The sequence below is a fragment of the Dermacentor variabilis genome, chromosome 9 (genome assembly GCF_050947875.1).
Source record: "Dermacentor variabilis isolate Ectoservices chromosome 9, ASM5094787v1, whole genome shotgun sequence".
Classification (NCBI taxonomy): Eukaryota; Metazoa; Arthropoda; class Arachnida; order Ixodida; family Ixodidae; genus Dermacentor; species Dermacentor variabilis.
In genome coordinates this window covers 132,662,701-132,674,029 of record NC_134576.1, presented here as the reverse complement: position 1 = coordinate 132,674,029, position 11,329 = coordinate 132,662,701, and the positions used below count along the sequence as shown (strand labels likewise).

At 48.4% G+C, this 11,329-nt stretch overlaps 1 protein-coding gene across 1 annotated transcript; it reads right to left on the bottom strand.

The window, feature by feature from the left end:
• Positions 1–9,282: 9,282 nt before the first annotated feature.
• Positions 9,283–11,025, bottom strand: LOC142557542 (uncharacterized). The gene has a single exon (XM_075669463.1). It carries the CDS (start codon positions 10,179–10,181, stop codon positions 9,747–9,749), a length of 435 nt encoding a protein of 144 aa, XP_075525578.1. The 5' UTR covers positions 10,182–11,025; the 3' UTR covers positions 9,283–9,746.
• Between the last annotated feature and the right edge of the window lie 304 nt (positions 11,026–11,329).

The following is an 11,329-nucleotide window of genomic DNA, read 5'->3' as shown; positions in this document are numbered from 1 at the left end:
TTTTTGTAGCCAAATCTCGCCGCACTCGTAACTGCGATTTCCCCCATTCAAACGCACGTGGCAGACACAGAAACGCTCTAATTGTACAACCGCTGAACCGATTCGAATAAGATTTGTTCCAATTGAGAGAGAAATCTAAATTCTGGCAACTCTCGGTAGGCTATGCTTTTGCAGGTTGAAAGCGCCAGACGCTATATTTGCGGAAGCTGGAAACGCGTCACAGGCGTCTCGTTTTGGGCATCGCCTATGTTCTTTATTTTAGTCACGCACAGCAACAGCGAGCGACGGTTCAGGAGCATATGTATATTGCGGGACGTCGATACAGAGATGTTTCGTCTTTGTCGACTGGGATCCCGTATACAACGCCCGCACCCATTCCGAGTGACCCCCCAGTGTGATTTGCAACACCACAAGAAGATTCTCTGCCACACCACGTAAGCTTTATCCCTACCGTATGGTTCAAATCTCCCAGGAGACCTTACATGCCAGGATGGTATTGCGGAGGCACCGTAAGGAGGGGTGGGGGGGGGGGTACACCTACCCCATCACGGTCACCCATGTCTGGCCAAAAGATCTCCATGGGCCTGCACAAATCTAGGTACTGTCGAAAACATGTCGTCCGTTGACGTATTTTCGGCTCCCACAAACGGTTCCGCCGCATGCGGCCAGGAAAAGTATGACCTTCGAGATCTGCGTTTGTCACCCATAGGCATTTGTTAACCATAGGGGACCGTCGTTTATTTCTCCTCTGTGGCCATCAACTTCCATAGCAAAAACATCTCTTGAGGATCTGCACCGGCCTTAAGAGGAAGCTTTAACTCGGGTGCTCCTACTACATACGTGTAAAAGGAGAATTCGTTTTTTTTTTCGGCAACTACTGCACCAAATTTGAAGAAGTTCATTGCATTTAGAAGAAAAACTTAAAATCTAGTGACTGTTTGTTTCGAATTTTTGAGTTAGGTCGTCAATTTTTTTAGTAAAAATTGCCAAAAATCGAAAACTTTCAAGAAACGAAACTATCAAGTTTACAACTCTAACTCAACAACGAAAAATGATAATACAATCCTGTAAAGTGCGTCTAATAGTACATCTGAAGCGGACAAAATTGATATGTTACACATGAATATCAAAAAAGTTAATAACATGTAAATACAGCTTTTGCAGAACCCTTGTAAACAACACAAGAAATTCACTTAAGATGTAAAATGGCATACCAAATTTGTCCGCTTTGAATGATCTAATGGATGCCGTTTACAGAATGGCGATATCTGTTCTTGATGCAGAGCTATGAATTTGTAAACTTCGTGCTTCTATTTTGTTCAAACTGCCGCACATTTAAAGACCTTTTTAACAAAACTCAAGCCCTAAATTGAAATTCCGCTTCCAACAGCCACTAGAATTTAACTTTCTCTCTCAAATGCAAGAATTTTCATTAAAATCGGTACAGGGGTTATCTCAGAAAAACGTTTTTGCGTTTTACATGTATTTGAATGGGCTGCGTCAGAGTTGGGCCCGAGCTAAAGCTTCCTCTTAACCAGCCTGCAAACAGCGTACCTTCATTCCACGAAGACCACCGCAATGCGATTCCTGGCTCCATGGGCCCAATCACCGAGCCCTACTGCGGATTCATTATGCAAAAAAGAGAGGGGAGGCGTGCAGACAGGACACAAGAGTAGAGAAGTGGACAACACGAACGCCGACTATCAACTGAAGGGAGCACTGAGGCGAAAAAAAAAAAGAAAGAAGACACAAAACTCATCAAAGCCACAGCCGATACCGGCTTAAACTTGCGTATATAACAATCTATGCTGTTGAGCAAACTTCGTTGCTCGCTCGCCTCTACTAAAGTTCCTAAATCGGTTTTTATAACGAAAGAAAGCATATCCAGGGACTTTAGCCTATAGTATATATATGGCCGGTGGTCAGTCTTCGTGGCAACTACACGGCGGCGTGGTATAATGTCAGCTACCCTGCCTCAAAAGTTTTCGGATCGCGTAATCCAGGGGAAAACGAAATTTATTATCCGCAACCATGACATCCGGGCTGCAACTGAAACGTGCAGATAATACTTCCATGGAGGAAGGGAAGAAACTAGGAGAAAGCGACGTGATAAAACTTAAGCAAGAAAAAAAAAACGAAGAAAGTCGGCTCAGCACGTGATCATGCCTGAGCATAATCGTATTGACGTCACGCAGCACGTGATCATGTGAGCACGTGATTAGTATCTCCCAGTACCTGTTCTCTTTCGAACAGGCAACAGGTGCGACTCCAACGCCTGGCAGCCGCAACTTGCGAGTTTCAACGAATTACGATAAACGTATGCGTTGCCAGTACGTTAGCAAAGGCTGCGCGAGCAGCCTGCGTGATGCTTGCCTGCCTTGCACGCTTGCATTGCGGAAGAGCGTGCTGCCTGGGCACTTCACGGCTAAAATTCTTGCGCCGCTTGCATCATCTCTGGCGACTTTGTGGCACCAGATTGCGTCGAACGCCAGAGGCAGGATCTGGTTAATAAGTCAAGGTGAGAATTTCTGGCTTCACTGCTCACCTATTCATAACGAGGCATTCGAGCACATGCAGCCTCGACGGCAATGCATGGCATACGCGAGACGGGCCAGTTACTGCGGTTGCTCCAGACACCACTTGCGTTTCACGTGAAGAGGAGGAGGAGGGAGGAAATAACTCCTTTGAAGAAAAGCAAGCCGGCTGGTCTTCCGTCTTGCGCTAGTGCCGGGGGCCTCAGCCCCGGCACTAGCGCTGCCCCTGGGCGCGCCACACCAGCTACGGCGGGTCCGCGGGTCCGAGCTGGACAGCACTGCCTCCCGATGCTCAGTGTTACGAGGAGGACTGCGCCTTTGTCTCTTTGTCGAAATTGCGAGTTTCTTGGGGGCCGTGGACGACTTATCTCTGAAAACGCAAAAACGGCGTGGCCATTTTTACCTTAAAGGACTCCTCACCAGGCGACATTGCAAATTTTGATTATACACTGGGAGTTGTAGGGCGTCGTGTTAATATAGGCAGCGTCCTGCTGCAAACTTTTTCTTTGCCACGTTGGTTTATCATTAGAGGAGATAGGAAAAATTCAAATGTCACGTTGCCATGCTGCCAGGAGGTAAGCCTCGCAACCAAGGTCGACGCTCTCCTCCTGGCTCGACTGTAGCGCCCTCGAGCGACCTTTTAGCCGAGGGACGTCGTCACGCTTACGTTGCGAGTCCCATCTCATCCCCCCACCCTCTCTCCCTCTTTCTGCGCGCAGCGCTCCCAGTGGCGGTATTGCACGATGTCACCTGCCATATATTGTGACGTTGCAGGCAGTGCGTCTTACGTAGAAGCACATGTGACGCTCGACTCTCTCGCTGAAAGCGCGGCTCTCTCGAGTAGGGTTAACTGTATATGCTTTCTCGAGGGTAGGAGCGCGCGGTCTTCTGTTTTCGCGGCCGTGATATATGCTTTGATCCTTTGCAGACACGCTTGGCCATAGCGTGTTCTACGCGCCGTGCTTTTCTATCTGCATTGCCCAACTTGGCGATCCCTTTAAACAGGCAGGGGGAGGGGGGGTGCGGATAAACCAATAAACATATGCCCGTCCATAATTGTCCACCATGTTTGATTGATAATTTATAATATGTTTTGTTAAATAAAGATAACTGTCACTGACGCATTTTGTCACTGACCCTTTTTCATTTAGTGCAACGGTAATACGCCATCCTAAATCCTAAAAGTAGTATATCATATCGCAAACACACACGCGTGCGTGCGTGTGTGTGTGTGTGTGTGTGTGTGTGTGTGTGTGTGTGTGTGTGTGTGTGTGTGTGTGTGTGTGTGTGTGTGTGTGTGTCCAGGCAACCGCCATACTACTGAAGCCACCTTTTCAGGTTTCTGTTTGCGATACGATATACTACTTAAAAAAAAAAGAAAATACGCCGAGAGGAAACAGAGGGGATCGTTCCTTATTAGTTACAATCGCATGAAGCCAGGAAAACGAAGGGGAAACTAGTAACTATACATGTTAATTCCTATGTTAACGCAGATATCAACTTAAGAACAATTAAAGTGAAAGTGAGCGAAAAGGTAACATGTCGCTTGTGGGAGCCGAATTCACATTTCCCGACCTTTCTTTTTTTCCGCGTGCGGTGCTTAAAAAACGTGCACTCGCCAAAATCAGAAAAGAATGATCGAAATATAATTTTTTTGTAAATATTGTTTTCCGATTTTCGCTAATCTACGTCTTTATTTTTTTCTGACCATGTTTGCTCCTCGCCAGATAATGTTTTGTCGAGCCATTGACTACTTAACAAGAGGTACAAGAAAATCCCTGGGTGTGCTAGCCAGCGCCCCTTGCGATCATTTTTTTAACCACCTGTAATCAATACTAAAGAAAATCAAATGATGTAAAAACAAAATCCAGGCGACAGAAATTAATCCGGAGTCCTACATTACTGCGTCTTTCAAGGACCGATGCGTCGCTTATTTCGAACGTTAAATACAAAGAATGAATTTAAAAAAATATATGAACGATGCTGGAAATCACCACTGGAGAGCTTGAAGGTCGCCAGCCGTGAAAAACGACGTCGTCTCGCCTCTCTTGCGGCGCCTGCCCGCTCGATGTTCACACATCGTGAAATATGCGGCACAAACGAGGCCTTCGGGGGAGAAAAGTCATTTTTCACGGCGTTTGTGAGCCCTTGAACAGCGCTGTATTTGTGTCTGTTCAGCGTGTTTCCCTCCTCGTGTGGCGCTGTTTCCAGTTTTCTATAACGACGAGCAATCTTTCAACTCTTAAATCTCTCAGCGGCCGTACTTCATTTCACCTAATCATTGTATGCTTTAGACGGCTAACCTCTGTGGAACCCTTCGGCCCTCGTTCTCGAGAAGTAATAATAATAAGTTTAAAAAAAACCGTACTATTTAGTCTAACGCACGAAGCCGATTAGTATCTTCGTACATGCATGACTGTAGTGCTGCGTCGCGTTTATAAAGCAATATTTTGTTGAAACTGATAAACCTGCTTGGTCTCAAAGCCGTTTGAAGCCAAGTTTAGTACGAAGTTTAGGTAAATCCATGTACTATAAGCATCGTTCCCATTCTGGTTGAACCTTCATACTTTCAGCTCCCGTAGACACTAGTGCCATGAATAGTTGCATTCATTCATTCATTCTTTCATGCAAGCTTATAAAATGGCCCATTTTATACGCTTGCAAATGAGCGAAAAAGACGGCGGTGTCTGTAGCAGCGAAACGGCGCGTAAATTCCCATTGACTGCGACGGTGACACGTCACCAGCGCGCATCGACGGAGCGTATACGGCGACGGAACGCCGCCTGAAGACGTTGTTCTCTGGTTGCTTGTGCTGTCCGCGCATTCGTTGTCCGCACAAGCTCTCGGCTGCGCCCTAACTGGGTCTCGGTAAGGCCAACTCAAAACGTGCCAAGCGTATCAACGCGCTTATCTTGCCCGCGAGGAATTCGTAACTCGGAGGACTGCTCAGCAGCGTTCAATTTGACATTAATGCTTTCGCATTCACAACTCGTAAGAAGTGCTTAGGTGTCCTCGGAATTATTTTTTTAGGGGCGTTCGAATAGTGAAATTACACGGTCTGATTGAATACGAATATTCGATAAAAACGGCCACCGGATATCAAATCGAATATCGAATATTTTCTAAAGCAACATGGAATATCAACTTTGCGCGGGGTCGATTTGGTTAAAAAAATAAATATAAAAAGATGACATCAGGCTCATATACGATGGCACTGTTACGTTTCGCCTACGACGCGCGGTATAACCGGCGCGGATGCAACGGACGCCGGGGCTTCATTCAAAGCGGCCGACATTTTGGCCCGTTCAGCGCTGCCGTAACGCTTCCTGCCAAGCGCGTCCAGGCATGTTTCAATGCCACGTGTCCTCGTGTGTGTGTGTGAGTGTGTGTGCATGTTGGTGCCCACGCTTGTCAAAGCGCGGCAGCCGGGGAGAGGAGCTCCCCAACTGTGAAGCGAGGAGGTCTGACCGGCGCCGGCCCGGCGGATGCGTCACTTCTTGTCTCAACGTGTCTCTCAACGTGTCCGTGCCCCGCCATCACGGGCGCCTCTCGCAAGCCGTTCCTTCTTGCCCTCGACTCCGAGAGTGTGAAAGCAGCTGCCCCGGACGCCGAGAGAGGCTCCGATTTCTTCCGTCGAGTAACGTGCTATCCCGTCTCTCCACTTCGGTCGACCTGACCGCCCGCTCTTTTGCGATGCTAGAATAAACAAGTTGTTCTGTTAGCAGTCGACTCATGCTTTGCCAGGACCTTCGGATGCTTCCAGCTGTGCCCCAGGCCGCCAGGCCAACGCTACCCTTGGGGCTTGCGACCCAGATGCAACAGCACGTGCATGGAATATAACCCTTCACAGTTACACGTCCGGACAACCTAGGTTCTCGTAAATGGTAAACAACGGCTTTCAATTATCTCAGGCAATATGGCGGCGACGGTAATGAAACAAGGGAACGTCATGTTAGCCAATGCACGCACAGTGCTCTGTTCGCTTAAAGGAGAGAAGTGCGACACTACAGCACTGCGCATTGCTTTTAAACGGGTGGTAACATAGTTGAGAGAAGCCAAATAATAAATTGGAACAAATTCGTGTAAGCCGCCTAAAGGTGAGACGTACTTAATTACTGGAAATTAGTGAGCAGAAGTTAACTTTAGCAGTGTGTTCGATGGGGCTGGTTGGTTCATCTTTAGAATAAAAACAAGAATAGCGCAAGACAGGACGAGCGAGTACAAAGAGCGCAGGACTAGCAACTGGCACTGACTAGCAACCAAATGCTCTATTTGCAGAAGCAGCATATAAAGACATCCTTGAATGTGACATAAAGAACAGAAAAAGAAGGATAAGGATAAGCGTCAGCCAAGAAGGTAATCCAGTTCTTTTGTTGAGAGCGTGAGGGACATGAACGGACTAACATCAGCAGGCCACCCGACCTGCGTGTTGTGCAGTGTTGTTGGTGGCCTTGTAAAAGAGTTAAAGAACGCCGGAAAACAAACTATGCAGTCACCGCCTTCGAGATCTAGGCTTGCCGTCATTCCTTATGTACACCCGTGTTTCCCATAACATTATGAAAATTGCGGCCAAGGCACGAGTGAGGGTGGTGCGCAATGCCCCTAATAAACTGAGCGGGTTGTGCAAAATAGTGAACAGGGAGGATTACTGTCGCGCGCAAAAGCTTCTATAAGAATCATATTCGCAGCTTTATTGACTGTACAACGCAGGTCGTCGATAAACTCCCGCTTCATTGTATAAACGTTGCCGTAGCGGCCAAACGGGGAGGTGCATTAATGATCGCCTGCGCGAGCATGCCGCTTCACTAAAGGGAAACCCGTACCGTCACCTGGCCGCCCACTGTTACACGTGTGGTTGCACCCCGATCTTTGAGAAGTGCGAAATAATTTGCAGATATAGTGAAAAGCGCGCGTGAGAAATCTTTGAGGCATTTTGCATATTCAAAAGTGGCGGCGCGTGCGTCAATTCTGCGTCCCTCGCGCTCTCAGCAAAAGAACTGGATTATCTTCTTGGCTGACGCTTATCCTTCTTATCCCTCTTTTTCGGTTCTTTGTGTCACATTCAATGACGTGTTTATACGCTGCTTCTGCAGATAAAGCATTTGGTTGCTAGTCAGCGTTCTGTCCTGTGCTCTTTACTCGCTCGTCCAGGGTTGCGCTGTTCCGGCTTTTATTCTAAAGAAGTTAACATGCGTTATCTCGCAAACTGGCATCGCGCAACAATCGTAGTTATGCTGCAGCGGAATCATTTGCAAAGCTCTTCAAATCCGTCCTTCTGTCCCCCTCGAGACTCCGCTTACTGTTCCACGTTGCTTTAAGTAACAATGTATATAGTAGCACACAGCGCCAACGGAGTGCAACGTTTCTGTGAATATGCGTCGTGTTCATATATTGCACATAGTGCACAGTTCATAATTTGCACCGCGGTCTGAGCACTATCGCGTTGTTATCACGTCCCACGGTGTTCGTTTTGCCATTTATTGGAGTAACCTTTTTTTTTTTTTAAGGCGAAAACCTTAAAGGGCAACTCCGGCGTTTTTTTTAACCATATTAGGATATTGCCATTTTCAAATGGCATTGGCAGTCCTGTCACCGGTAGGGTGATTCAATTTGCTTGGAAATTCATCAGTAATTTTAAATAACCGATAAACGAGATACCGAAACCGAAACGGGTAGCTGATTCGTGTGACGGCGCGGTGAATCCATGACGTCAGATCCTACAGCATACCATAATGTAAACACACGCAACGCGTGCTAAACACGCAGTATAGTATACACCTGGCGCTAACGCCGAAGAAGCGAAGCTGATGGTGCCTCCTGGCGACGCGGGTAGTTTTTACAGAGTTTCCGAACTAGACAGCGGCGATTGAAGCGAGGATTTCAGCGGCAGTGGCGGTATAGTCTCTGACGTCACAAACACAGGGCGGCCAGTAGAAAGTCATGAGTCGGGAATGCAACCAGCCTTTAAAATTCATTTTCCGGAAACCTAAATGACTTGCAGCCGTATAGTTTGGCACAGATAGTCGGAGTGCAAAAGAGAACATATATTCAAAATTTTATTAAAATCAATAGACATCGAAAATTAATTGCCCTTTAAGTGGCTCGTTGCCATGGCTCACATCCGAAAACAGCAGCGTCGGGCCCAATGATGCGAAAAATCATTGCATAGATGCTATGACTGAATATGAATGAAGAAAGAAAGGAATAACCAAGGAACCTTTAAGTAGTGCATCAGGTGCTCGCATGTGTCGTTAAGGAGGTCGACCTATAGAGCGACATACGTTTACTTGACACTGCGACTCGTTATGTCTTGCAAAAAGTCTGGCCACTCCGATCGTATGACTTAATGCATTACCACGTGTGCATCAGGCTTTCGCCTTCATGTGTTATAGGAGTGTAACATGCTGCCGAACTTTTTATAATTATTCTTTCTATATTCTAAAGAAGCAGATATCTGACAAACAGGACAGGTAAATTCTCGAATCGAATACGAATCGAATTTAAGGGACTATTCCATTCAATTCGAAAATTCGAATATTCGTACACCTCTATGACACCTTGCAGGCTCCTCAAAGGGTGCATTGAGAAAGGAGGACATGTTAGAATAATAAACAGTTATTAGACCGATAACACCAACAACAATATAAGACATCTGAGCAGTTAAACCAAACAGTAACCTGCTGCGTACAATAATGCAACGTGCAGCAAGAAAATGTACTGCTGCAACTTTTTGCAGAAGCCACTGAGGTCCGATAAGGCAACATTTAATATCCAAGGGCGCGGATAGCACGGGGCAGCGCAGGTTAGTCTTAGCATGTGATACGTCCAGATATGATTTTGAAACTTTAGATGATTTATGAAACCGATTAGACGTACGCGTCGGATATTACTAGCGTGACACGAAATCATCACTCATTCTAAAAACATGCTTGTGGAAGAAAGAGAGGGAGGGGGCACAGGAGGGCGATAGAGCAGCGCATTTCTAAACGCTGACGCGCAAGGTCGCACGCTCTGCGAAATGTACCGCCCCTGCACGACGCAAGTCCAGGGGAGGTATTCTGTAGAAGTCGACCTAGTAGGCTGTCCACTTAGGCCGCTGCTGATTGGCTGGGGCCGCTCGTCTCCTCCTCGCTCGTACAGCTGCATCCAATCAGCAGCGGCCGAAATGGACAGTCCACTACAGGTGGACTCTTGCAGAATACCCCACCTGCATCAATGTTGCGAGTCCTCGGCTCCCGACACCAGAGCCGGTGGCCTCCCTACGCCTCCCGGAGAAGCCACGCTCCAGGAGGTCGCACACACGCAGGCGCTAACCACGTGGATAGTTTCGTTACGCAGCGTCGACGACGACCCGCGCACGCGGTAGGCTACGCTCGTCGCCTGCGTCACCTGCTGGCACCTGAAGTCGCCGCCGTCTCGAACGCTGCACCTCCGATCCGGACACCTGCAAGAGACCGCGGTCAACTCGCGCGGTATCCGGTCCCAGTCCACGTCCACCGCAGTCGCGAACGTGCACGTCGACCTGTCGCCGATGGCTTCGGACGTGGCGTCCGGCTCGCAGAGGTCGCTGGACGCGGGCTTCGAGTGGACGGTGGTGTTGAAGAAAGATGCAAGCAGAAAAAGTTTGCAGAAGTTCGAAGCATGCATCGTCCGTAGCCGGTGCGCTATGCAATGTTTTTACCTTGCAGAGTCGAAGGCCAGTTCCAATGCGACGACGCGTAAGGTGTCGCGGCAGGCAACTTGTTTCTCGGGGAGAGTATTCGAACTCTTTATGGCGCTGCAGCCACGATGTCATTGCCGCGAAATAAACTCACTCTGCCCCGCGAACTTCGCACTAAAGTGCCTCGCTACAAAGCACTTTCACCTTATTGCAGACTCGCCGGTCGGTAAAGCCGAATTTCCGCGTACTTCACGACGTTCCCTTGTGGTCGTGGGAACGAGCCCGCGGAGATTTCTCAAAAGTCATTCGTGTCGGCGGCCGAATAGTTTCTCCGTCACTCTGAGCGTTTGTTTTTCCGACGTTGAATTGCAGAAAAGAACGCCCGCGAAGAACAGTCGCGCACCGGACGAACCTGCAAAAGTTTCCTTGTGGTGCAGGTCATGCACGCAAAGAGGTCGTTGCCATGCAGTGTAGCGATCAAGCACACCTTACGCACGTCCTTTACACAGCTGTAACGTAACGAGCCCAGTGAGGCACCGACGGCTCCGGTCTTCCACCCAACTCCGACAATGCTCAGAAGCCTTTCAAAGATGGCGTCGCGACCTCTTGCTGAATAGAGTTATACTGTGTACTGAAGATGGATTCCAGGTGGGTGCTCGACGCAGTAGCATGTGTACGTGGAGCTGTTCGCTTCAGAGCTTTGCGGGCCGCGACGTGGCAGCTTGTGGAGCTCTTCAAACGTTTCCACAGAAGCTTGCATGACGAGACCGTGGTGATGCTTGCACACCATGGTCACCGTGTTTGCCGCGGGTGTAGCTTGGCGAGAATACAGCTCGCATGCCACTGTAACGCAAATGAGCAGTTACAATCGCGAGCACGTGCGCACGCGTTGCTTCGTCAACGAGGTCACGTGACGTGCACGGTCCGGTGATCGCGCATCCGGATTGCCGTACACCACGGAAGTGTGCGCGCGCACACCCCGTCGCCGACTAAATTATGCGCGCGTGACCACGTGACAGAGGCGCCTCTGTGAACACGCGTCACGGTGCGCACGCATTTCGGCCTGTCCCGGATGGAAGTGTGCCTGTAATAAGAGAACCAGACAAAAGAAGAAAAAGAATAAAAGAGAGATGGT